General features: G+C 56.6%; 2 protein-coding genes across 3 annotated transcripts; both read left to right on the top strand.

The window, feature by feature from the left end:
- Positions 1-334: 334 nt before the first annotated feature.
- Positions 335-21,952, top strand: MLXIPL (MLX interacting protein like). 2 transcript variants are annotated; one of them, XM_082776150.1, is made up of 17 exons: positions 335-795; positions 8,505-8,611; positions 8,786-8,868; positions 9,136-9,225; positions 9,973-10,017; positions 10,317-10,515; positions 11,163-11,243; positions 15,896-16,050; positions 16,129-16,726; positions 17,590-17,663; positions 18,083-18,266; positions 18,953-19,065; positions 19,251-19,370; positions 19,589-19,716; positions 20,099-20,222; positions 21,354-21,483; positions 21,702-21,952. In XM_082776150.1, the coding sequence occupies exons 1-17, from the start codon at positions 500-502 to the stop codon at positions 21,818-21,820; spliced, it is 2,646 nt and encodes an 881-aa protein (XP_082632276.1). In that variant the 5' UTR covers positions 335-499; the 3' UTR covers positions 21,821-21,952. The 2 variants fall into 2 exon arrangements, with proteins under 2 accessions (XP_082632276.1, XP_082632275.1); XM_082776149.1 differs by having other exon boundaries at positions 15,896-16,726; positions 18,086-18,266.
- A 228-nt stretch (positions 21,953-22,180) lies between these two features.
- Positions 22,181-26,568, top strand: TBL2 (transducin beta like 2). Its single transcript, XM_082776072.1, has 7 exons — positions 22,181-22,348; positions 22,426-22,553; positions 22,628-22,812; positions 23,456-23,607; positions 24,469-24,595; positions 25,479-25,631; positions 25,993-26,568. The coding sequence occupies exons 1-7, from the start codon at positions 22,207-22,209 to the stop codon at positions 26,447-26,449; spliced, it is 1,344 nt and encodes a 447-aa protein (XP_082632198.1). The 5' UTR covers positions 22,181-22,206; the 3' UTR covers positions 26,450-26,568.
- Positions 26,569-26,871: the final 303 nt, after the last annotated feature.

Below are 26,871 nucleotides of genomic sequence, written 5' to 3'. Positions count from 1 at the left end.
AGGGTAAACAGAGCTGACTGTGCTCCTCCTGCCAGCAAGCCCTGCTGGCAAGGGGTGGGCCAGGGGACCTGGAGCTGATCTTCCCCAGATCTGCGGGGGAAATAAAAGTCAGGGCAGTCGGGCACATGGTGAGAACATGGCAGTGGCACAGAGCTGGAGCACCTGTGGCTAGTGGTGGCCTGTGGCAAGCGCTGCAGCCTGGCTGTGGGTGCGCCATGGGCGGGATCACTGCCACTGCTATAAATAGGGCTCACAGAGAGCTGGCCTGGCAAACCCAGAGCTGAACCAAGCAGCGTGGAGGAGACGGCGTGGGACAGGGGTGGGGCGAGCCACGCTGAGGAGGAGGTGCCTGTGCAGTGCTGGGGAGGGCAATAGTGCGTGCTCCATGCCAGTGCAGCATCTGTAGGGCTCGGGCACTTGCCAGAATATGGACTGCAGTGCTGGGGCAGACCACTAAGGGCTTCCCAGCTTGTGCGGCTCCTGCAGCAGGCACTGGGCAATGGCACAAGCTCAGGTGGGGCTCCCAGGACCCTTCCCGGAACCCCTCGTTGGGTCATGCCCTGACTCCGACTTCGACTCTGACTCTGAGGATGCGACCACGGGTGGTGCAGGGCCTGGTGCTGGGGTGCAGAAACCCTCCCAGGTCATCCATAGTGGCCACTTCATGGTGTCGTCGCCGCACAGCGACTCGCTGCCCCGTCGGCGCCACCGCCATGCTGATCCCGAGGCGGCTGATCCACGGAGCATCGACCCGACCCTGACCCGGCTCTTTGAGTGCATGAGCCTAGAGTACAGGTGAGTCCGAGAGTCTTCGCGCCCAGCATGCGTCTCACTGATCCCCCAGTTCTCTGAAGGTGTGAGTCTGGCATGCTGGAAAAGCTGGGTTCCCCCAGCCCTGCTCCATCTCCAGGAACCTCATCTGCTTGTCCATTGGGTTGTAGTGGGGAATCTGCTCACAGAACACCATCCTGGGAGGTTTCAGGGAAAAAGAGCTGGTGCTGGAGAACTGCTATGGAGCCAGATGAGTTCTTCCTCTCTTAGCACATAGCTTAACCATCCTCCATCAGGAGATCTGGAGTTACTGCACTTGTATGCAGCACCCTGCACCCCAGCCTTGCACACTCTGTAGAGCAGCAGTAACCTGTATGCAGACAACACTTAGTCTTTGGCAATCCAGGACAGAGCTGTGCCCACTTGTCCCAAGGTTATTCTAGGTCATGTGGCAGTGGCAGCACTCCAGCCTGGACGGCTACACAGGGCTTTATCTACGACCTGCTGAAAGCTTCCCCCCTTCTCTCCAGCAAAACCAGATGGGTGACTGTGTCGTTCCCCCAAACATACAAATCACCCAAGCCCAGGGTGCAAGGGACATGCTCAGCCCACATACAGCTCCTCAGTGACAACAGGAGAGCCTGCAACTTGTTTCTTAGCACCTTGGGCCATGTTCTTGGAGGTAGCTCCCCTCTTCCACAAAGACCTCAAGGCTTTGCAATCTCTCAAAGGTTGACTTGCTCTACAGACCTCAGTGCAAAATTATTTGCACAGCTCCCAAAAATCCAAGTGAAAACCTGGAGTGATGATTACCTATTGATACCTTGTGAAAACAAAACCCGGACAAAACAGCCTTGAAGAATTGCCCATGTCCTGGTCCCACGTTGGCCTCTCAGGTGTGCCTTGAAGTCCTTTGGAGCTTGGCATGATGGAATATGTGGTCAGTCTCAGAGTAGTCCTGGTGATGCCAGGTGCTGTGACGGTACTGCGCAGGGTACTAGTTGCCACGTAGCTGTGTACGTTTGGCCCATCGCCATGCGTCTGTGTGCCAGCCTGCATGGTTTGCTTATAGTTGGTGAGGCACAGCTCTCATCTGAGGTGCAGGTGAGGCTGATGCTCTACAGAAATATGGTAAACTTCAGCATAGGGTGGCCCATCCAAGGGTTGGTTGCACTTACTGCCAGCTACTCAGGCAATTAGTAGCCTCGCTTTCCTTTGCTCTCCCAGCCCCACACTTGCCTTACTGTGAGTCTTGCTGCATGGGGCTGGAGGAGCGGACACTGCTGCACCCCAGAATGTGTAGGCTCCTGGCTCCTGAGCAGCCTCCATGTGCTCCTGAGCAATGAATGATGTGTCCCAGGCAGAAGGGAGAGGGGCAGGATGTGAGTGCTTTGGTGGGTGGAGCAGACCAGAAGAGCCAGGACTGGCCTTTTTGATGCAGACATGACTCCATCCCTCCAGATATCTGTACTCCTTAGACTCCTGGGCCTCACTTTCTTCTTGCATGACAAAGCATGAACCAGCCCCAAGCCCAGCAGCATGGCAAACCATAACTGCAGTTGAACAGTAGCACTCAGTGAGGAAGATCCACATCAGCTACAAAGTTTTACTGCCACCACTGTTGGCTACCCCAGAGCCCAGAACAGTAGAGACTTCTTTTGTCTGTCTTGGCGCAAGAGTAGGTCTTGCTCAGCACCTGTGAGAGCATGTCTTTGTCAACCCTGGAGCCAGGGCAGCTGCCAGTTGTGGAATACAGCAGGGAGATTTTGACATTAGATGATACCCAAATTCATGCTCAGTTCTTCTCTTTCTTGAAGGCCCTTCCATGCTTACATGCTCCCCTCCTCCATCTCACAGCCATTGTGCTCTACAGCTTTGGAGCATCCTAAAAACAGATCGACAAGAAGCATTGATCAGAGCTCAGGTTCAGGTGAACTTGGACCTGCAATGCAGCGCTGGATATGCTTCTCCACACATGAGACTGGACCCTGACTGTGGAGCCAACCACTCCCCAGGGCGGGGAGAAGCAGCAAATCTGGACACAATATCCAGACATGGCCTTAGAGGTGCTGAATAGAGTGGAACTATCACTTCTTGACCTACTTGCTGAGAGGTGTCTGTTGCAGCCACATACTCCTTGTTGTTCAAGGCCTGGCTCACACCATATTAAAAGAAGGTAAATAATGCTAAACTGTCTCTAAAAATACTGTTTTTTTTTGTTTGTTTGTTTGTTTTTGTTTTTGTTTTTTTTTTACAACTGTTTTTTAATGACTGTAGCTGAACAGTGTTTTGACTAGCTGTAACTCCACCCCTCTCCATCATTCCTCTGTGGTACTTCACACGTTTATGGCAGTCCCATCTCAGCTTGAGCCATTGCCTTGAGGATCTCTCATATCATCCATGGGTCAGACAGTTCATCACCTCCTTTGTGAGCAAGAAGCACCCTCTCCACATCAGGGCTTGCTTCCAGCAGTAGCTTGTTTCTTCAGCTCCCTCAAAAAGCAGCATCTCCCCCCACCATGGTCTTCCTCTTGGTGCTAGGGGCTGGCGTGAAGCAGTTCCAAGGCTCTTTGTAACCATTTTTCAGGACACTATTCTCTTTTCAGCAGCTCTCCTGCCAAAGAGTTAAGGATTGTCATCCACTCCTTCCTTGCAAGTAATCATCTTGCTGCTTTTCTTGAGTCTCTTCCTCAGACTGCTGTTTCTCATGTCTGTCACGGGTGGACCTCCCTGCAGTAGTACACTTGGATTCCCCAGGTTTCCCCAAGAAGCTGCACGTGTGGAGCCAAGCTCCTTCAGGAACTGTTCACACCTTCGCCCCAGCATAATCGCCCCAGCTGAGCAAACTCTTTCTCCCCACAAGCACGGTGCTACTCCCCATCATTCTGCCTTTCAGGGGCTCCTGGGCTCACACACCATCCCACCTCATCCTGTCCCGCCCCATCCTTTAAAGAATTGGAGGGAATCACTGGGTGGCTGTCCTGAGGAACTGTCCTTCTAAGGGAGAAAAATCGAGTGCAGATGGGAACTGCAGACTGCAGGTTTGTGTGGTCCCATCTTGTGCAGGTCTGTCTTGTGCTTCAGGAAAAACAAAACAAAACAAACAAAACCTCTTGTAGTTTTTTCCAGAGTGTGTTTTAGAATAACCTCCTCTTCTTCCCTTCCTGTACTGGAATGGGAGATTTAGCAGGTAGGGACATCGGAGTGGAGTATCAACTCTGCCACTCTCATACGATTTAAAACAAGACAGGCTTGTTTTGTCGTCTTGGCAAGCTGATAGCAGCCTCTAAGGCTTTCCTAGGAGAAGTGGAATTGCCGCTGTAGCTTTGCCATTACTGATTCTCTAATTCACATTGTCTTAAACACTGATGCACAGAGCAGGAAGAATACAGCAACTTAGCAGGCAGGGACCACCCCAGTGATGAACACACTGAACTATCCTCTTCCTTTCTCTTTCTGTCAGGATTAGTCTGCACTTTCCTTTGCCCTCCCTCCCGGCAAATCACTCAGAATCAATTCACTACAATTCACCAGCATTCGCCTGTGCAAAGTGCGTTCCTATGAACTAGTTCAGGCTGGTTGGAAGTGGCTAGTGCAGATTTGGTTGCATCCATCTGATGAGGCTGCAAGACCGAAGACTGTCTCAATGCTGTGTATGCCTGATCTGCAAGGAGCCAGGGCACTCTGGCCAGAGGAGCAGAGCTCAGTGCTGACAGCAGCCCCAGCTCTGCAGATCTCCACGGGCTTTGCAGCAGTCGGTGCAGCTCCTGCTGTGAATTGTCAACATGAGGGGCAGCAGCAGGCCTGCAGAGGGGGCAAGGTTTGGGCACGGCTGAGCCTATCTGTGCTGCAGTGCGGGTGTGCTGTTGTTTGCAGCAGGAAACTGCTTGTGTTTTCTCAGCCATTTCCCAAAGATTTGGGGGCTGTTCATGCCCAAGCAGAGTGTGGAGCGCAAAGGAGTTGGTCCGGTGTGCAAACCTGTTCCCATGCTGAACCTAGCCTGACTTGCAAGCTGTCCAGCTTCCCAGACAATTATTTGCAAGAGGATTTAAATGAATTCCCTTCTCATCTGGGGCACATTGTGCTTTCTTTGCACTGAGGTAAATGGCTGCCCACAAAGCAGAGCTGTAAGGATGTAGTCACTCCTATCTGCGAGAAAATACACAGCGCACCTCCATATCTAATCCTCAGCATTACCCACACTCTGTTAACACATCTGTCACAGCACTGCCCTCAAATCATCCCAGATACACCCACACCAGCCTCCACCACACGCCTGCCAGGGCAAAGCACATACTTCCCTGGAGGCAGTAGAGCAAAACAGACAAGCTGGCAGAACATTTTTTTTTTCATCAATACCAAAAAAAAAAAAAAAAAAAAAAAAAGCTCATGCAGATAGTAGAGGCATTTTCACAACTGTCTGATTTGAGCACAATCACTTTTTGCTTTGGGGCAATTTTTGGAAAACTGTGGCGCTAGATTTTTAACTTTATCTCCCAGATTCTGGATTATCTATGTTAAAAACAAACAAACAAACAAAAACACCATGATTTTGGTACCAAAATTTGCAAGAAATGGTGTATGAGCTGTTAGGACTTACAGGAAAGGCTGTCATTTTTCAGCCAGCCTGGGGCCAATGGGGTCGCTGCTGCCTGTGGAACAAGGGGGTTCTGGTGGCCCCAGGGGGGCCTGCTTCTGGCCACTGTTTCTGTGTACTTGGGAAGGTCAAGCAGTCTCGTGCCTGCAGGAGGACCTTCAGCTTAGCCTTTCCCCTCCTGCTACAGCCCATTTCCTTTCATGCAGCTCTGCATCTCACCAAGTCATTCCTTCCCCCTCTTCTTGGCATTGATGGAGAGCAAAACACTCATTTTGCCATGGAAGTAGGGGCTGCAATTCTTAAACTTCTGGGCAGGCTAAATAAATCATGGAACAAACAGGTGCTACTGGCTGAGCCAGAGGTGCTGCTGGCCAGTGCCAGGGTTGGTCACAGAGCAAGCTCCACTCCCTGTCACACAGAAACCCCTTTGCCAGTTATGGGATCCAGGTCCCCATTCCTCAAGCTCTTCAGGGCAGCAGGACACATGAACTGTGCCAAGGCACACCAGGGCATCCCAAACCTTTCTCATGTCTCAGTGCAGTGTTTCCATCCATCTCCTTGGGACATAATTTCAGGAAAGGGTGGGGCTTCTTTCAAGGCAAACCAGTGAGCAAAGATCAGCGTGATAAGCTCCAAAACTGAAAGGATCGTTAATGGAAGAAAAAGGCAATTTGTGGTGAGGCTCACAGGCATTCTCTTTCTGCCTCCATGTCCCATGGTGCTTGGTAGCCATGGCCCCACCGGCCTCATGCATGGCCAAGGCACCCAGCTACAGCCCTAGGGCTTGGGGCCACAGTTTCTGGCTGCTCCTTTAAGCTGGCTGGTGACATGGGCAGCACTAGCAAGGAGTGTGTCTGGGTAGCCTTGACCAGCAGGAACTGGCCACGTGCCCAGGAAACCTGTCCTTTCCATTGGCTCCTCTGCTTGGCACCACCGCACTGTTTGCATTGTGCCACTGGGGAAAGTTCAAAATCCCTGGTGATAGTGGAGTGGCCAATGCATAGACAAGTCCTTAACTCTCTATGGGCCAGAGCCATGGGGATGTGGGTCCTTCTCCAGCCCCCTGGGGCCATGGGTCAGGGCTGGGTGAGTGGCCCGCAACCATGGCTCTCCCTGGGGATGGTGTCCCCCCTTGCACCCCTGTGGCTCAGAGCTCTAGCTCCCAGACATGTTCCTACATCAGGCTCTGGAGTTGTGGGGCACCTTGGGGGTCCCTGCGCCTTCTCCCAGCCCCAGCCAGAAGGCACAGGTAGCGCTTACCTCCCATACACAGAGACAGCTGGGGACAGCATGGAGCATTTTGCTATAGGTACTGCTGCCTGATTGGGACACCTGTATGTAACAGCAGCGATGTCTCCCTGTTGCCCAAAAAGCCACCTCACTCTGTGGGGCAGAGGGACAGGAGCACCCTGGAGTCTTAGCCACCATGTCTGGCAGTAGGTGGGTCTTGAGGGAAGCACCATGGGGATGTGGCTATGTCGCTGGCTCTACTACACTGAGCTCCTCCTCGCCAAGTCGCTCAGCCGTAGAGGGAGGGAGCCTTGCGGGCAGGACTGAGACAATTTCTGCCATGGGACTGAGCTGAGTCAAGACATGGGAAGCAGATTTCAAGGCACAGTTAATGCAGTATTGGCCAGAGTCTTCATTAGAGCCTGCACAACAGAGCTTTCAGGAGTTTGAATAGGAAGTGTGCTGCTGCTTAAAGCATTGGTAGGGCCCAGCTCTCCTCCTCCAGCACCTCCCCGTGGACACCTGTCCCATCATCTGCAGGGTACATCCAAGGAGATGTGGCAACAGGGGAATATGCCCACACACACTCAAGCCCAGCCTTTACCTTTCCTCTTCTTTGCATGTATAGGGGATAAGAGGGACCTGAAGCAGCACTGAGATTTTCAAGGGAGAAACTTTTAGCTGGAGAGGGACAGGAAGAACTGCAGCTGTGGCCTTTCACATGCACTGTACTGTGTGTGTGAATGCTGCCCATGGGGAGCAGCCCAGCCTTCGTGAAGCTGTGGGTGAAGCTGTCATCACCCAGGGCCATGTGCTGGCAGGTGGGAGAGCAGGAAGAAGAGGAAAGGAAACAGTTGGGATCCCAAACCTGCGACAGAGAGGCTGGCCGGAGGATCAGGAGAGCCAGGCAATAAGAGACCCTGGCCTCTCTCACAGGGCCCCATGGGACAGCATAACTTTGGGAACCTTTGTGCAGTGCAGTTGGGTGCACAGGAGGGTAATGGGTCCCTCAGATGGAAGGAAATGAGCTGCACTGCTGGCTTCATGAAAGGAAGCTTCCCACACTGCAGGCTGTGTGAGGGACCTCACCACCACCATGGAAAGCTGCACAACAAACACCGCTGCCTCCAGAAGCCTGGAAACATGGAAGGAGGGAGCCCAGGCTGGGCTGGGAGATAGGGTGAGGGGGTGCAGAGTGGCACCAGGTGTAGGGTTGGGTGGAAAAGGAGCCCGTGGCAGTGCTGGGCTGAGGACAGGGCTGGTCCTGTCTCTGCCCCTCCTAGGGCAGAAGCAAGTGTCCCGTGATGTCCTCAAGCTGCATGTCCTTCTGTCCCCAGACCCACACAGACAGCTGTCCCTGCCTGTCTTGCTGCCCATGCCTGATGCTGGCTGAAGGCAGAGTTTCCAAACCTTGCCTGGAGTTAAAAAGAGGCAAAAAAATAGCAGTCCCAATGCTGCGATGAGGCAAGAGCCACAGTAGCACATGCTCCCAGTGACTTGGCTGGGTGGGCGACTTCCCTTCCTGTCCCCTGGGGAGCTAGAACACAGCTCGGGGAGGATGGGGTCCCACCTTGGAGCAATGTTTAGAGTCTCGGTCAGTGAATTCTCGTGTATGCTGTGCTTTAATCCCAGGGGCTCCAGAAGCCTAATGTGGGTCTGCAAAGCTCCTGACTTAGGCCTGTGCTGCTCTCAGTGAACAGGAGCTCAGGGTGCTCCTATGGTGCTCCAATGGGTCCCTAGCAAGAAGCCTGCAACAGAGCTGTGAAGCTGAGCCACATGGCTGTGCCTGCTCCCAGACCTGCTGGCAGCCCTCAGTCTGTCTCAAGGCATGGCCTCCTTGCAAGGCCCCAAAATGGGAGGGCTCTAGCATGGTCCCCTTCAGCCTCTCTTTTGCCTGGCATTTTAGTGGGAAGCTGGTGTCGCCAAAGTGGAAGAATTTCAAGGGGCAGCGGCTGCTTTGCCGGGATAAAATCCGTCTCAACAATGCTATCTGGAGAGCGTGGTACATCCAGTGTGAGTACGGGGCCAGACCCTGCTGCCCATGTCGAGTGCCGGGCAATGCCATGTGGGGTGGGGCTGATGCTGGGGCAGCAGAGCCACAGCAGGCACCCAGCCCTAGAGCGTGCCGGCTCCCTCCCCTGTGCAGGGAGGAGGCTGTGGGCAAAGCTGGCTGTTTTCCCTGGACAGATGTGGAGCAGAGGAAGAACCCCATGTGTGGTTTCATCACCCCCCTGGAAGGATCAGAGGCTGACGAGCATCGAAAACCAGAGGTAGGGTGTGGGCCCTCATTGCTCCTGTAGCCAGGAGCAGGTTGGGAGGGGCAGGGGTTGTGCAGCTGGGAGATGGGGACATCAGAGGAGGTAGAGCCCCCATCCCAGCTTGCTGTCTTTGCAAGATTTGCTGGGGAAGGCATTTATGATGTGGCCCAAGGAAACCAGTCCCATCTGTGGGGGGCCTGGGGTTGGCAGGGGCTGGCTGTGGGGTGCCAGACTGGGGGATCAGCTCCCAGGGTGCTGCAGTACTGTCCACTCCTGCAGGCTGTCGTGCTGGAGGGCAATTACTGGAAACGCCGCATTGAGGTGGTAATGAGGGAGTATCACAAGTGGAGGATCTACTACAAGAAGCGGGTGAGTGGCCCTGTCCCTGCTGCTCCCTGCCCCAGTGCGACGATGGTGGGACAGGATAGCGGCATTCCTGGTGCAGAGACATGGCTGCCTGGGAGCTGGCCAATGGTTGCCCCCATGGTGATGGTGGAGGGGACTTGGCAGGGTCCCGTCCCTGGCTGCCTGTGGTGCTGTGGCATACTCTCGCAGTCTGACCTGAGCTGGTTCTGCCTTGCCTGCTGCATGGCCTGGGGCTGGGCTTGGCAGCACACCTGCAGTGCACGTGCTGGGGTGGGACAAGCGGCGCTCACTGCATCACCCTGGCTGGGCCACGATTCGCTGGCAGCAGCGGCTCAGCCAGGCAGCACGTGCCAGCAGGCCGGCTGGCCCAGTGTCACCCTGAGAGTCATTCCCGGGCAGAATAATCTAGCGGTGGCCCGGGTGGCACCGGCCTTGGCCACCCGCCATGCAGGGAGGAGCATGATGCCAGCCTCCTCCCCAGCCGCTCGCTCAGCCTGAAAAAGGCCAGGGTGCCACGGGAGGCAGTGTGCAGGCAGCCTCGCACCGCCACGCACCTCTCCACCAGCCTCACTACTGTCCTGTGCAGTAAAGGCAGATGTGAAGGGGTGGTGGCCAGGACCAGACCCTAGAGCAGGCAGTGCGCGTGGTCCTGCTCGCTGGCAGGAAGTGACTGAGGGGTAGGACCCACTGCCCTCGCTGCCCTGCCCTGGATCTGCCCACACCCCAGCTGTCACCTTCTTCTCCTTCCAGCTCCGAAAGTCCAGCCGGGAGGGAGAGCTCTCCAGCCCAAAGCAGGTGAGTCTTCTGGGGAAGGATGGGCAGTGGCGAGAGGGGCATGATGTGGAGCCCTGTGCCAGGCAGCTCCGGAAAAGCATAGTTGAAAGCCCCCTGTCCCTGATGTCTGTGGTGGCCACTGGATGGGAGGGAGCTGGGATGTTGATTCACCCTCCAGAAGCACCAGTGTGCCAGGCTGGAGGCCCTGGGATGAGGGAGGCTGCAGTTGTCTGGGAACTGCCGGGGCAGCAGCCAGGGAGGCAGGCATGGGCCCTGCCTGCAGGAGGTGCCCACCAGCTCCTTTTCTCCATCTCACCCAGGACGAGGATGCCTGGAGACCAACGGAGAAATGGTGCAACCAGCTCTTCTGCAACGTGGTGCCCATGCTGCTTGGGAACGAGGAAGAGGAGCTGGGGGGCCGGCAGCACTTCGACTTGGACACCTTCCTATCAGACATCTCTGACACGCTCTTCACCATGACACAGACACCCAGCACCCACCAGGCACTCCCAGAGGATGGTAGGTGCCCCAAGCCATGCTGGAATTGGAAGAGGAGGTCCAGGCAGACAGCATGCCCAAGGCAGATCTCTGCCTCTTGGCTTCAAACTGAGAGCTGCTGCCTTTGGCAGACAGGGCCCCCACCAGTGCTGGACAACCCCAACACTGCTGCTGCCCTGGAAACACAGAGCTCCCAGTGGCTGCACGTGCTGTCCAGGGCAAGATGGGCTGTGGTGCCACAGGTAGCTGCCAGGGAGGCCAGGACTCACCTCATACCAGACTCCATGGCAGCACTGCCAGTCTGGGACTGCTCCTCATTGTCCCTACTGGCCCGGTTCCAGGCAGCTCCTGCAGCACCAGCCAGCGCCAGCTCCTGCACCTGGATCAGCTGTTTTTTCTCCTCTTTCATGGAGGGTTTTGGGTGGATGAGGCCTCAGACGTGCTGGTGGGCAGTATGGTGGGATAGGATGGACCTGGAGGCTGGGTTCCGGCAGGGAGAGAACCCATCTGGCTGGCTTTGCTCTGCTGTGGGGCAAGGTGCAGCAATGCAGGGTGACAATGGTGTGTTGGCAGTGGCAATAGGGCAGGTTTGAGGACAGCCCTGGGGGACAGAGGACACAGGATGACTGGGGGTGCAGTGCCCTAATGCTGTATCTCTGCTCTTCCAGCATATATTGGGAATGCCGACATGATCCAGCCAGACTTGGCTCCCCTGCAGCCCAGCCTGGATGATACCATGGAGATCTCAGGTAAGAGCCAGGCTGGATGCAGAACCACATCCATACAGCCTGGTGCACTGTGCACACCATGGCAGCCCAAAGTGAATGTGAGAATTCTGGCCAGGACCAAGAGCTGATGGGGCCAGAAAGTGCTGAACATAGAAAGAGCAGCAAGAAAGGGCTGGGGTGCCCTGGTCTGCTGTAGCAGCTGAGGAGGAGCTTGGCCAAGAGCTGGTGAAAGGGACTTCTACAGAGTGTCTTTCCAGGTGTACGAAAACACATGAATTTGGCTGCAGACAGAGGAAGGACAATTGTCAAAGAAAAAGAAAAAAAGAAAGAGGAAACCTCTAGAGAGCAGGTTCTGTGCTGCCACGTCCCGCTCCTCAGCCCTCTCTTGCTGGCCAGCCCCAGGCACTGCAGCCTGCATTGGAGCTGGGCCCCTATGATGGGCTGTGCTACATCCCTTGAGGACATGTCACTATCCCTGCCAGGTTGGCCCCAAAAACCAAAACTGCCACTGGTGTCCAGGCCAGACAGCTGGGGCAACGGGGCTGCTGAGGAGGATGAGTGAGCAATGTCAGCCTCTTCCCATGGGATCAGTGCTGCCAGTCATGGTCTGCCTGCGACACAGAACATGGTGCACTCTTTTGTAGCAGTACAGTGTCTGTGAGCACTAGTTGAGCGCTAGTTGAGCACTCTAGTGAGCACTAGAGTATCAGCTGGGACATGTTCTGGTCCCATCTGTGCTGTGCTGTGTACCCATGGGTGGTGTAAGGGCCAGGCACTGCTGGCACACACTGCACCAGAGACTACCTCTGCCCTTGAGTGTGCTGAAGCCAGTAGCCTGGGAGCACTTTCTAGGGGGGGCAGCTGATGTGGCCTGGTGGCTGCAGGCCTCCCATGTAGCTGGTGGCCTCAGACAGCACCAGCATCTCTGGACCCCTCGGTGTGTCTTTCAGTGCCCTGTGAATGGAGCCTGGCTGGGACTCCTGGAGCTCCCTGGCCAGCCTCTCTATTTCCTCCTTCCCTCCACTGGAGGAAACAAAGTGGCTTGCGCCATACAGCTGTGGGCTGATGCAAGACCAGATGCTGACGGGGAGCAGAGGCAATAGTGGGCACCCTCATGTGCGGGGGCAGGTGGTGGGATGCCCCAGGGGTAGATGGGTTGGAAGCTCTTGCCAGCCCTTCCAGCACATTCGCTCCATGTATCCCATTGGGGTGAGCCATGCTGGGAAAAGGATCTGCCCTCACTGCTAGCCGTTGGCCTGTCCCTGGGTGCCCCTGGTGGGCACCAGTTGCTGGGTGGTGGGACAGCTCTGAAGGGGTCAAAATAACACTTGCCATTCCACAAGGAGGTCCTGCATGGCATTGGAAGGCTGCACTGACCCCTTTTAAGCAGCACCTCACAGCAGTGGTGTCACAACAGCAGCCCCAGTGCCTCTTTTTCATGGGCCACACTGTCATCTATGCTGCTGTTGTGCACCCAGTGCGGCCCAGCCTCATGATCAGCAGGAATTGTCAAGTATCACTATGGTACCCATCTGAAGCAACGCATTTCTATGAACAGACAAATTGTCTGTCTTTTCCTGGGGTAGAGGTCTGCATTTTACTCCAGGGTGCTGCCTGCAAATGGGCTGGGTCTTACCACAAGCCACTAAATGGCAGGAAAGCCTCCACACCAGGATGTGTGAGTGTGCCAGGGAGCAGAGAGGAGTGCACACCTCAGGCTGGGCTGGGAGTCTGAACTTGTATTAGGCAGCACAGCTGGGGTGTGCAGGGCCCTAAGTGTGACCACAGGGCCATGGGGTGAGTAGGGAGAGGACATGGTGGTCCTTTTCCAGGAAGGGGAGGCTGATGCTGAAAGCTGGGTGCCGGGTGCCAGAGTAGCAGGTGCCAGTCAGCTTAGGACCCAGGGCTGCATTTGCAGTGTGTGTGATGGCTGATGGTGGCTTGAGCAGGGATCCCCCGGCAGCCTTGCGCAGAGCAGCATGGTGTAAGTGTGCGGGGTGGACACCACAACAGCCCTACTGGGGCTGTGCCCAGAGTCTACACATCTCATGAACAAGGCAAGTGGAGCAGAGATGGGGGCTCAGGACTCCTCAAGGGTCACAGGACTGTCACTGTGCCTGGTGGCTGTCATAGAGCTCAGTGCCTGTCAGTCAGCAAGTGCAAGCCAATCCCCAAATGAGGAACCACCTCATGTCCCCAGCGGGTGCCGGAGCATGGTGTGGGGCAGATGGAGAAGTCCTGATGGCAGAGGCAAGGGAACAACCCGGTGCGGTGCCCGAGCTCTGCTGGCACCGCACTCCAGGTAGGACCTGCTCTGGGTACTGGGTTACAGGGGCCAAGTTGGCCAGCTCATGGGGTGGCATCACCTTGCAGTACCGCAGGGCTTGCCTGGAGCCCAGGGTCAGTGCTGGAGGGTCCTGTATTTGGGAACAGGCTCTGTAACCTGGATCCCTTTGGAGAGCAGCTCCAGGATTGAGAATGATGCCAAAGGCTTAGTGTGCTGACCGCACAGGCTCTTGTCCACCAAGCAGCAGTGTGTCCTGGACACACTGCACAGCCCGTGAGCAGATTAGGTCAATGTGACAGTGGAGAGGAGCATGGGCGAGAGCTACAGGGTGGGTAAGGGGCAGGAGAAGGGGAGGACAGAATGCCCAGGAGGTTGCCAGCTGCTGTGCTGCGCAGGATCCACCATCCATCCTGGCAACACAGTGAGAGGCACAAGAGGAATCGAATCTGCAGTGCTGGGCACCAGAAATGCCTATAAATACACACAGAGCTGCGGTGCTGGTGGCAGGGGACAGCTTGGCATGGGCACAGAGAAGGGCCAGAGGCAGCAAGGAGCTGGGTGCTGCACCTTGGGGAATGCTGAGACCCTTCCTGGCCATGCCACAGCCCACACCATGTACTGGCCCTGGAGGGGCAGGAGTGGCTCTGCTGTGCTCCCAGGCATTTGCCATGCCCCTGGCCTCGGTCCAGGTGGGACTGGGAACAGGGTCTGAGGAGGATGTGCTGCAGCCTCTGAGGACAGTGGGGCCATAAGGACCTGAGCACCTCAGAAGCCATTTCCATCATGAGGGCTCTGGTGCCAACAGCAGCCAACTCTGTCTTGAAACAACCTGTAGCAGTGGGTTGGGAAGAAGTGGAGTGTGAATGTTGCTGCCCATCCCTGCAAGAGACATGTAGACAAATGCTGTCCCCAGCCTGGGGTACGTGGGCTGCAGCTCCTCTCTGCAGGGCTCATGGGGAAGGGGAAGAGTCAAGGAGAGCAGGGCACCTGCCCTGTGTCACACCAGTGTTACCCTCAGCCAACAGTGTGCTGTGCAGTATGGCACTGCTGGGATTGCCACGGCATCCCTCTCTGCTGGCATTTCCTCCTCCAGTGTAGACTCAAAAGGGTCTCAGGCCCAAAGGTTTTGCCTCTCCCAATGAGGACACTCCAGGCACTGGAGCCTGTGCCAGAGCTCAGAGGAGTCATTGCAGGCCTCCTGGTGCCCAGAGCACAGCTGGGCAAGCTGGGCAGGCAGGGTCAGCCTGGTTGTTCTTGAACTGGCTCTGCTGTCAGCAGCATGAGGGCCTGAAGGCAGAGGTGCCCATGTCAGCTGAGGATTTGGCCCTGGGCTGGAGTTGCTCCCCAGCAGACATATGGGTGCTTGTGTACTGGACCAGCTGCTTGGATGCAGAACCTGTGCCACAGGCTGTCGGGCAGCTGCTTGCAAGTCCGTCCAGTGCTCCTGCTCCACCTTACAGGGAAACGTACATCCAGCAGCCCCATCCCCACCCCCTAGTCATTCTCACTGGGGAAAAACCCTCCTGGTGGTCATGTTTGGTCCAGTGCTGGCACAGGCGATGGTAGCCCCAGCACAGAGCTGAAGTGTGTGTGGGGCTGATGTGCCCATGGAGCATGTTTAACAGGGGAGGTGATTGCCCCAGGCATAACGCCAGTGCTTTGTGCCGTGGTGTCTGGGCCTGCGGAAGAAGCAGGGTTGTGGGAAGGAGACAGGAAGGGAGAGGGAGTCGCAGCAAGGTCACGGGGCTCGGCTTCGGGAAGGCCATGGGATGTGGTTAGCCACAGGCTGCACGCAAGGCAGCACCAGACCAGAGATGCAAATGCTTGCCTCAACCCCAGCAGGACTGTGTCGCGTGGCTCAGGGACAGTGCGACCTGATCCTCTGAGTTATGTTGTGTTGGCGGTGAGACCAGCTCCACAGCTGCCCCACAGCCTGGGTGGCATGGTCCCAGCCACCAGGGCTGGCTCAGGAGGAGTGGGAAGGGCCCAAACCCCCAGGGAGTAGCTGGAACATGCAGCTCTCAGCTGGGTGTCAGGGACAGGGACAGGGATGGGGTCCCCACCCCTGGGTGGCGTCCTTGGGTGGGTTTTCCTGTCCCAGTGCCTGTGGCAAGGCTGGGCCTAGGCGCGTGAGTTGCTTCTTCCCTCTCACCATGTGAAACTCCAGTGTTTCACAACAAGGGCACCAAATCTGCCCATGGAGCCAGCAGCTGTCATGCCCCCCCAAGGTGAAGGTGAAACAGGCAAATCTGCACCAGCACCAGGCATGGAGTCTCTCTCCAGTGTGCCCTGGGCTTGTCACCCCTCTCCAGGAGCAACTCATGGCAGCAGGAGCACTCCTCTGGGCCCTCACTGCCCATCACCACCTCTCCACTTTGTCCCGCAGATATTTTCATCAGCCATCGGCCATTGCCTGCACAGACACAACTGGGCTACCAGGAGCCACCCTGCTTTGTGACTATGGCTGAGCCCCTCTATGGTGGCGGAGGGGCCATGCCTACCAGCCCCAATGCCCTGCTCCCTCCCAGCACCCTCCTCCAGGTGAGCATGACCCCAGTTCATGGCCCATGGCTGCCAGTGTCCAAGCCACCCCTCCTGACATGTCCCTATTTCCCACAGCCTGGCAGTGCCTCCCAGCTCAGCCTCCATGGTGCCTTCCTCAGCTCCGAGCAACCCCCGCCACCCCTGGCCCCCGAGCCCCCTGCTGCAGTTCCTGGCAGCCTCAGCCCCCAGCTCAAACACAAGCCCTTGCTGCAGTACAACTTCCCTGGCAAGTGCGTCGGCATGGAGCCGCTTGGCCTCCCCTACACCCCCCCCAGCCCATCCCCTGGGCCCCCACTGCTGGGCCCAGAGCCCTCATTTTCCCCCACCTCCACCCCCTGCTCCAAGTTTCCCTACACTGCATCACCCAGCCCCTCACTCCTTGCCCACCCTGTGTCCCCACTCTCCACACCATGCTTTGCCCAGCACACCCCAGGCATAGGCTATGCTGTAGACATGGTGCCCCCAGGGTACTCTGGCCCAGCTGCCCCCCAGCACCTGCCCCACACCACACCGGGCAGCCCCAGGTTTGCCACCCCAAAAGGGCCATCCCCTGGCGGGAGCGGGCGGTCGAAGGCAAAGGCTGGCAGCACCAAGGCGAAGAGGCTGCCAGGATCCTCCATACCGCCACACCTGGCTGTGCCCAACCCCTGCCTGACCCAGCTGCTGACCACAGGTGAGGGGCCGCAGGAGACCCTTGGGGGGGGGTTGCAGGGTTGGGGTGAGTCAGTGGTGGGTGGGGGTGCTTGAGGGTGTTGGGAGAGCTGCTTCCTCCCTGGGATTTGGATGCTGGGGATGTGGAACTGGGTGTGTGGCTGTCCCCATGGTGAGGCAGGGAGTGGGCAAACAGTGCCAAGCCCATAGGCAAAGACACGTGGGTGAACCCCCCCGCCCTTTGCTCCTGGGATGGAGATGGGGACCAGTTGGCTCCAGGGCTTGACTACCAGCACTGGTGCAAAGTCCCTGTGTCCCCAGCCTGGTGTCTACAGCCTACTTGGTGTGAAAGGGCTGAGGGGACGGCTGTGTCTGCTCACCCTGCTGCCCATGTGTGTGATGGGACAGGTGCCATGGAGGATGTTTTGTCCGTTCCTTTGTTTGGCCAAAACTTGCTGGGGGTATGTGACTGCACCAAGGCTCCCAGGCTCACAACACATGAGGATTTAAGGGGCTGGCTGTAGCCTAGTGGTTGTGCTGCTCGCCTCCCCCTTAGCGGCATGCTGGGGTTGTAGGTTCAAGCTACACCCTAGGATGCCTTGCGGGCTTCTTTTTTGTAGGATGATGGTTGGACCAGATGATCTCAAAGGTCTTTTACAACCTTAATGATTCTATGATCCTATAATTCTATAGAATGTCCCCGATGCAGGGAGCAAAGGCACCTCTCTCCAGTGTCTGCTTCAGTCTTCCCTGGAGCAGATGGGCAGTGAAAGGGCTGCAGCAATGTTGGTGCTCAGGGCTGGCACCCCCATGGGGCAGGAAAAGTTCACCCAAGCACCGGCAGCCTGACGCAGAAGCACCCTTCTAATCCCCTCTCTCTTGCAGCCAAGCAGGAGCCAGCCCTGGATACCTCGCCTGCGCATGGTCCGTCACTCCTGCCTGCATCCCCTGTCTCCCCGGTAAGCACTTGCATACCCTTTTACCAGTTGCCCCCTCTCCCCCTTCCAGGTTGAGAATTGCCCTTCTGGTTGCTGGGGAATGGGTAGGGCCACCACATAGCAGGTGGAGAGAAGGGGGCTTCACGGGGACCCCACTGCAAAATGGAGCTGGATGCAGATGGGGCATGTGGCTGGGGTGCCAAGGAGGCTTAGAGCAGCACTGGGTGGGAGTCGCCCAAGCATCTTTTCAGGTAAAAGAAACTGGGCAGAGCTCGCAAACGTCTCACTTGCAAGGCCCCTGCAGGTCCCCCTGCAGTGTTTGGCTGTTAGTGCTGGGGCGCTGACCAACCAGAGGGGCTCTGTGCTGCGGGTGAGGTTTGGTCCCTGATGCACACAGGACACTGGCCTCCAACCTCTTGCTTCCTTCTACCTTCTCTCAGCAGCAGAGTAGTGTCCCTGACGTCCCTGTCACCTTCCTGTCCAGAGTGGCCCAGCTGAGCCCAGGGCTGTCTCCTGGCTCCAGCCCTTCCCAGGCAGTGCCAGTGCCAGTGATGCTGGCAGGTGCTGCGCCGGGGCCGCTGCTGGTCCCCAAGGTGGAGCGGCTGTCCCCCACATCATCTTGCGGTGAGTCTGGGCACCCCAAGGAGTGGGGTGACTGGGAACTCCCCCAGGGCACCCTGTTTCCTGCAGGGAGCCTGGGCCAAACACAAATTGCTTCTGGGAAAAAATAATTTCTGCTTTGATTCCAGCTTTTTGCAGTTACCTATCTGAGTAAGAATGACTTCTTTCTGCTGAGGAGGGCACAGACCTTTTTATCTGGCTCTTTCTCCAGGGAAAAAAAAAAAAAAAAAAAAAAAAAAAACAGAAAGAGGAAAAGACAAAAGCAGAAAAAAGTCAGAGTGTGGCTTTGAAAACCCAGAGCTTGGTTTTCGAGTGGGAAGCACTCTGCTTTCACCCACAGAAACCAGAGTGGGGGCTGGAAAACCGGCTCCCATGTCATGTCCAGTTTCAGTTTGGTGCTGCAAATCACAGCCTTACTGCCCTCAGGACTCTATCCTGGTGGTTCCCACCCAAAGAAACATTGGGAATTTAAAATATCACTTACCAGATGTTCCCATTTTCTGAGCAGTTGTAAAACGAATGTGATTTGGACAAAGACAGGACAAGAAAAGGTTGGGAACTGGACCATCAGCTGAGGGGGTAGCTGCCCTGGAGCCAGGGCAATGCTGCAGATTGCTCCCCACTGCCCATCCCAGCACAGGACCCTGGTGTCAGCCTGTCTTCCCTAAGCATCCTCTTTTATTATCCAGGCAGTGACTGGCCCAAGCCCAGACAGGCCTCCTTGGGACCCAATGCAGGGCTTGGCACTGGCATCTCCCTGCATCACCCCACATCCCGTAGGGGCAGACCCGAGTCCAGCAAGGTATGGCAGGAGCAAGCGCTGCCTTCTTTACGGGGGCAGCATCTCCATGTGCACCCCCTTCCCTGCTGCCCAACCAAATTCACCCCCACCCTCACTGCAAGCTTTGGGTCAGCCCATATCCAGTGTGGCAGGAGGCCCAGGGCCACCTCCGCTGCCAGGAGGTGCCTGACAGTGCTGGCCCACAGATAGAAAGCCGGCGTATCACACACATCTCTGCTGAGCAGAAGAGACGCTTCAACATCAAGCTGGGCTTTGACACACTGCACAGCCTGGTGAGCACACTGAGCACCCAGCCCAGCATCAAGGTAAGTGTGCAGGGCAGAGCAGACCAGCTGGCCAGCTCTGGGCACGCAGGGGCACAGGGCATCTCCTGGAGATCGTGTGCCCCCAGGCTGCACCAGTATTCATGGAGTCATGCCCAGGTTGCCTCAGGTCTGCAGCCTGTTGCAGAGACTTCCAAGGCTTGGCAGTGGGGCGCACAAGACCTCATGCCTTTTGCTGCCTCAGCCCTGCTCTCCTGCAGGTCAGCAAGGCCACCACCTTGCAGAAGACAGCTGAGTACATATGCAAGCTGCAGCAGGAGCGGGCAGCCCTCCAGGATGAGGCACAGCGGCTGCGGGAGCAGATCGAGGAGCTCAACAGCTCAATCAAGTAGGGAGACACAGCCAGGGGAGGTGGGAGGGAGCTGCTACCTGTGTCGGGGAAGCAAGGCGGGGCAAGCAGCAGTGCCATGGCCAGCAGCCACAGCAAATCTTCTGAGCACCTCCATGGACCTCCATTTGTCTGTGTCCCCCTCCCCCCCCGCCTCAAACCCTACCTGGGGGATTTGCTCAAGAAGTAGAGCTGTGTGGGATGAGTGTGTGGGCACATGCCCCACCACTACCCTGAGAGCAGGACAGTACCAGCTCTAAACAGGCAGAGCTACTGAGCCCCGCTGAGAGCTGATGGCCTGCTGGAGCCTCTCCCTACAGGGTGGCTGCCACAACTCCCAGCCTCCTGACCACAGACTCATACTGCTGCTTGTGCACCACAGCCTGTGCCAGGAGCAGCTGCCAGCCACAGGGGTGCCCATCACACGCCAGCGCTTCGACCAGATGCGCAGCATGTTCGACGAGTACATCCGCTCCTCCACACTGCAAAACTGGAAGTTCTGGATCGTATCCTTTGGGGCTGGTGCCTGTTCCTGGCTCTGCTCCCTCCACCGAACACTGGGTCCACTGGTCTGCCCACTCAGCCCACTGCTATGTCCCTCCGGCTCAAGAGGCTCTGGGGATGATGCACGGTGGGAGCCCATTGAGATGCTGTGGCTAAGGGGAAGCTTCTTTTACAAGGGAGTGAACAGAGTAGGAATAAATGATCAGTCCTTGGGGAAAAGGGAGGTCACCAGTGGAGCTGAGCTCACTGTTGCCATGCAGGGAAGAGCTCCTGATGACCTGAAGAAAGGACCAGGCACAAACCTGGTGACATGAGGACTTCACCTTGGTGGCCAGTATAGCACACCCTGGAAACCAAGTTGTGCCCATGCCTGGGATACAAGTCTGGACTCCACACAGTGGAAAGGACAAAGAGGGCCAAAGGCCAAGGAGTGGCAGACAGGATGGTCAAAGACCTGGGCCAGCTTCTTCATGAATGGGGATTAGACACACTGAGACCATCAAGTCTGCAGAAACCATGAGGTCAGCCAAACCCCGGGTAGCAGAAGCAGCCAGGGCAAAGCAGAGGTGGTCCCTGACACGGACTGGGAGAGGGCTTTGTGATTCCTTCCACACAACAGTAGGGATCCTAAGGCTGACATGGGCATGCTCATGGTGGAGGAGGTGCCTCCCGTGGATTACTACACACACATTCACCAGCCCCCGGTGTTGTTCCCTGAAGCTGGGTATAGCTTGGGAAGCACATGTGCTGGTGTCATGTTCTGCTTTTGGGTACCTGCAGAGGACACAGCACAAGCCAACTCCTTGATCTGGTCTGGAAGAGCTGTGATGCAGATTGTGCAGCTCTCCTGTTGCCTGCCCTTAGCTGTGTGGTGCAGGCCATAAGCTGGACCTGGCTCCCCAGGGCGCCCACATGCCAGAGCTGCAGTGCTGCAGCACCTGGCCTGGCGGGGTGGTTGGGATGGTGGTGCTGGGCCCTTTCCTGGTCCACAGAATGGTCCTGCTGACACTCACATCCCTGTCACCCCAGCGGGAGGCCTGTCCTGCCGCCTGTGGGAGGATGCTACCCACACCAGGAGCTGGTGGGTGGGAGACCATGACCAAGCTGGCCCTTAACTCCTCTGTTCCCCTCAGTTCAGCATCATCATCCGGCCCCTGTTCGAGTCTTTCAACGGCATGGTGTCCACAGCCAGCATGGAGAGCCTCACCCAGACATCTCTCGCCTGGCTGGACCAGCACTGCTCCCTCCCAGCGCTTCGGCCCAGTAGGTAGCCCCGTCCCCGCCCGGCGCCCCAGCGGCAGGGCCGGCCAGGTGGCCCGCACCGACCGGCTCTGCAGCTCCTGGGGGAAAACCAGAGAGAAAGCGGCCGGGGCACGCTGGGGCCGAGGCTGCGACACACGCGGCACCTCCGCACGGGAGGGCGGCGTGCGCCGAGCTCGCCGCCGGCCGCGGGCACCGACGAGCCCCGCGTCTCCCCGCAGCCGTCCTGAGCTCCCTGCGGCAGCTGAGCATCTCCACCTCCATCCTGAGCGACCCGGCGCGCATCCCCGAGCAGGCGACGCGGGCAGTGACCGGGCCGCCCCGCGGCAGCTCCTCGTAGCCGCCTCGGGGCTGCCGCGCGGGCCCAGCCTGAGGCCGCCCGGACGCCCACCGACGGCGGCGGGGAGCCCCCAGCGGGGCTGCGGGGGCGATGGCGGGCGGGGGCGGTGTTCGCGTGCCGGGGCCATAAAGGAGCGCGTGCTGAACAGCCCAAAGCCTCTTCCTGCCGCGGGGCGGGGCGGGGCGGGGCGGGGCGAGGGTGGACGCGCACCGGGGCAGAAGGGGCGGGGTCAATCAGCGGGGTGGGAAGGGGCGGGGCCAGGCAGCGGGACGGAAGGGGCGGGGCGGGGCCAGCCAGCGCGGCGGGAGGGGGCGGGGCGTGCCTCAGCCTCTGTCGCCGTCCGGCGCAGGCGCACTGGGCCCCGCCACGCGCGGTGGGGCGGGAGGATGGAGCCGGCGGCGCTGACGGGGTGGGGGCCGTTGGGGGCCCTCGTCCTGGTCCTGGTCCTGGTCCCGGTCCTGGTCCCGCTGCTGGCGGCCGCTCTTCGCCGCGCCGCCCCGCGGGGGCTGCCCGCCGCGCCGCCAGCCGGTGAGTACCGCGGGGGGCTGAGCTGGGCGGTGCTGCCCCCGTAGACCCCCTCCCCGCTGATTCCCCGCTCCTCCCAGGCCCCGGGGCGAGCAGCGCCGCCGCCAGGCCGGAGGGCCTCAGGAAGGCGAAGTTGCCGGCGCGGGCCCGCAGGGACAAGCCGCAGCCTCACAGCTTCACGCACCGGCTCCTGGTCGCCGCCCTCAAGGTACCTTGCCGTCCCCGCAGCGGCGCTGCCGGGCGCCTCTTGCTCTCCTTCTCCTGACCGCGCGCTCTCCGCAGGGCCACAGCGGCTCCGTGTCCTGCCTGGACTTCAGCAGCAGCGGCAAGTACCTGGCGTCGTGTGCTGACGACCGCACCGTCCGCCTGTGGAGCACCCGCGACTTCACAGCACGCGAGCACCGGTGTCTGCGTGCCAACGTGGAGCTGGACCACGCTGAGCTTGTCCGCTTCAGCCCAGACTGCAGGTGGGGCCTGGCCTCCCTGCACCTCATCTCTGCCCAGCCCAGGGACTGTGAGAGGTGCTGCTGCACCCCAAGGCCCCGCAGATGGAGCTGCCAGACACATGACCCGAGCCCTGGTTGAAATCAGGGCTGCATCACCTAGGCTGCAAGGAGGCTGTACCCCTCTAAGAAGTCTTGCAGGGTTTTGACGGTACCACTGATCTGTGGCTTCTCCCGAAAGCAGCTGGCACTTCAGTACGGTGCTTGGGGCATATATCCCAATGTCCAGCTTGCTGCCCCTGTGGGAGGTGCTTGTTAAGGTCTCTGTCAGCAAGCCAGCTTGAACTGCTAGGCCTCTCTGGAGAACTGGGGTGAGAGCTCTTGCTGCCTGGGGAGGTTGCTTGAAAAGCCTGCCTTGGCATTTTGCAAAGTGGCCTCCTTTAGAGAGAGGAAAGGATCTGGTTTCCAGATGTTGTTTTCCATTCAGTGTTGCAATTGAGCTAACACAGGGAGAACTTGATACCCTCATAAAAGAAAGCTTTTTATCCATCACTGTGTATCCCTTTCTCCAGGTGTCACTGAATGACCTGTTAACTTACGTTATAGATAGACTGAACTGAGGTATCTTGTTTCTTAATGGTTCAGAGTGACATGTCCTTCCACTTAGGGCATTCATTGTCTGGCTGGCGAATGGTGAGACTATTCGTGTCTACAAAATGACTAAGAAGGATGATGGTACCTTCACCTTCACTGCGACTTCTGAGGACTTCCCAAAGAAACACAAAGCTCCTGTCATCAATATAGGAATTGCAGAGACAGGTATGGTGATGACAATCTGCTCGCTTGTCAAGGCTCTCCAGATCTGCTTTGATTTTCCTTTAAAGCAATGGGTGCTGGGTTTAAAGTGTTAGGGTTTTTGGCTTAATTAAGACCCACTTGATTCTCTGTTCTTCTAGATGTGATTTTTTAGCCTTTGTTTACTAGTAAGTAAATAGGAAGGCATAGGTTGCAAAGAAACAATTTTCATGTAAACACAGTGTTACCTCCCTGATACGCACAATCTTTTAATTTAGATTTTCAAGGATACTGTTGCAAAGAGGTCTTGTCTCAATATTGAGAGCATTTCTGTTCTCTGTCTCACCTGTCTCTTTAACCAGTCAGAAATCTCCCCAGTAAGTTCATAGATTAGGAAATGTAGGATCTATCTTGGACTTCTCGGATTTTTCAGACCAGAGCCTGGGAGGGAGTTTGTTAGCAATGAGGGAACTGATGGATGGTTCAGGTATGTGACAATGGGCAGTTGAAAGTAGGTAGATACAAGTTCTCCTCTGCAATAGAAGAGTAGAGAAAATGTTAACTGAGGCCCTTGTTCAGCTGCAAAAGTGAAAATGGAAAGGGACTCGAAAGGTCCTGGGGTGAGAAGCACGCAGCGTTGCCAGCTGACAGCTGCTGAAGCCACAGGTTTGAGCATTAAGTTATTAACCAGGAGCTGAGCCTTCTGACACTGCTTTTCACTCTGTGCCAGGAGATCAGCACTCGAATTCTGGTGTTACTTTTGCTTTTCTTGATTCTTCTGGTGCAGAGAGAGATTGCTCTGCTTAGGGACTGTTCTAGTCCTTTGGAAAGTCTGTGACAGCTTTAGGCCTAGATGCTCTCCTCATCTCTGTCTTTTTTCCCCAGGAAAGTTTATCATGACAGCTTCCAGTGATACTACCATCCTTATCTGGAACCTGAAAGGTGAAGTCCTTGCCAGCATTAACACTAACCAGATGAACAATGCCTATGCTACAGTGTCACCCTGTGGGAGGTGAGGTGCATGCAGGTATTCCAAGCTGTTCCTGCTGAGAAGTGGGAGGCCACAAGAATAAACAACCTTGCTCCTTCTCAGAGGAAATTATCAGATCATCTGCAGCTTGCTGTTACTATAATGCAGTTTTCTGAGGGTTCCACATTATTTTATTTTTATTTTTTTAAAAAAGATTCCTGCCCCCAAGAGCAGTCCCTCCAGGAGTGCTGATTCCCACCTGCACGATCTCAGACACTTAGTGGTTTGTCATTGTGTTTGAGGAACTGCTGTTCCCGTTAACCATCTCTTGAAGAGCTGAGGGAGAGAACAGCACTGGCTTTGGGTGGCAAAGTGGGTGGGCCAATGTAAACGGTGTGTACATAGCAAATAACATTTTTAGTGCAGTTTTTAACCTTTTAAATGTTAATTACAAAATTAAAATCTTTATTACCTAAAGGTTGTTTATCAGGAAAATCTTGTTCTCAGCTCTGTCTCTAACCTGTTGCTGTAGCAAGCCTGTTAGTATGCACTGATCCCACTGAGTTCGGGGATCACAGCACTTAGGTTTTTTATTTTGTCTGAGTAGTTTCTCAACGTTAAGTTGTTGAGTTGCTGCTCTTGTCCCTGGTGGCCTTCCTTGGCGTTCCCTTTACTAGTCTTCCGGTGAAAACTTTTTCAGCAGATCAAAGCAAAGTTCCGAATGTAGGTGTCCAGATAGGATTGACTTCACAGAGCCCTTTCTTATGCGTTCCTCTGCGAGGCACCCTGTAGGACTGCAAGTGGCCTCTGCCTCCCTCAGGAGGCTAGAGGAGAGCTCTGTGTGGCTGTGGCTATAGAGCTCCATGGCCCAGCCAAAATAACAAATTTGTAACAAATACCCTGTCTCACTCTTTCTTCTACCCAGGTTTGTGGCATCGTGTGGCTTTACCCCTGATGTAAAGGTGTGGGAAGTGTGTTTTGGCAAGAGTGGAGACTTTCGGGAAGTGATCAGGGCTTTTGAGTTGAAAGGCCACACTGCTGGCATACATTACTTCTCCTTCTCTAATGACTCGAGGCGGTAAGTTAGTGTTATTTCACTGCCTGAAATAGCACCATCAGGACATGTATGCTCACCCCTTCCAGTGTGCCTGAGCAGCTCATCCGAACAGGCTGCAGCCCTGCACAGTGTGGGGGAACTCTGCTGTGTGTGTGCTCCTGGGAGCACAGGGAGTGCCTTGGGCCATCTTCGCCTTCCACAAGGGTTTCCTCCTGGTGGGTGACCATTGCTCTAGAAAGGAGGATGAAGTACACATGCATACAGGCTCACACTGCCCAAAAGAGCGCTCTATCCACAAAGGAAAGGATTCCTTCTTTGCAGATGTGGAAGGGGATTAGGGGGATTTTTCCTTGCAGTCATGTGGTTTATGTCCTGCCTGTAGGATGGCAACTGTTTCGAAGGACGGTACATGGAAATTCTGGGACACAGATGTGGAATATAAGAAGCAACAAGATCCATACCTGCTTCTGACAGGGAAGTGTGAAGTAACAGAACCATGTCACATTGCCCTGTCCCCTGATGCTCATGTCGCAGCCATCTCTTGTGGTACAAGCATTATGGTGTACAACACTCGAAGAGGAGAAGAGGAGGAGCGCTTTGTTGGTGTTCATGGACAGTGTATAACAGACTTGGCTTTTGACACTAGCAGCCGCTACCTGGTGTCTTGTGGAGACCGGGCCATCCGGGTGTTCCACAACACCGCTGGCTACCGGGCGGTGGTGGAGGAGATGGAGACCATGCTGAAAAAAACTGCCAACAAAGCCACCCGAGAGAGACTGGAGCAGCAGATCACCAGTGCCAAGAAAGCACTGGCAGCAATCTATGGCAGGAAGCACTAGTCCTCTTTGCCCACAGTAGCATTTTCCAGTTCCCTGCAGTTGTAGGGAGCAGTGTGCTGCAGTTGGTTTTTAATAACACTGAACAATTTGTAATAAAAGAGCACTTTGACTGCTCACGCAGAGCCTTCCTTCTGTGCTTTCCGAGTGTGGTAATACAGAGCTGGATGATGCAGGGCTGACGGGGGGGGGGGGGGGGGGGGGGGGGGGGGGAGGGCCTCTGGCTGTCTCCAGCTGCTTGGTCCCGCCCAGCGGTCGCTGTTGTTGCCGGGGGGGCCGTCGTAGTCTCCCCGGCTTCACGGGGCGGGCTGTTTCCACTCCAGAGGAGAGCCGGCGGCGGCGGGGGCTGCGTGCCGGCAGCGGGGAGGGAGAGCAGCGCCGGGCCGCCTCCCCGGCCCCAAAGCCGGCAGCGGGGAGGGGCGAGG

The sequence above is a fragment of the Aythya marila genome (genome assembly GCF_965140915.1).
Source record: "Aythya marila genome assembly, chromosome: 20".
NCBI lineage: Eukaryota > Metazoa > Chordata > Aves > Anseriformes > Anatidae > Aythya > Aythya marila.
This window is presented reverse-complemented; position numbering and strand designations above follow the sequence as displayed.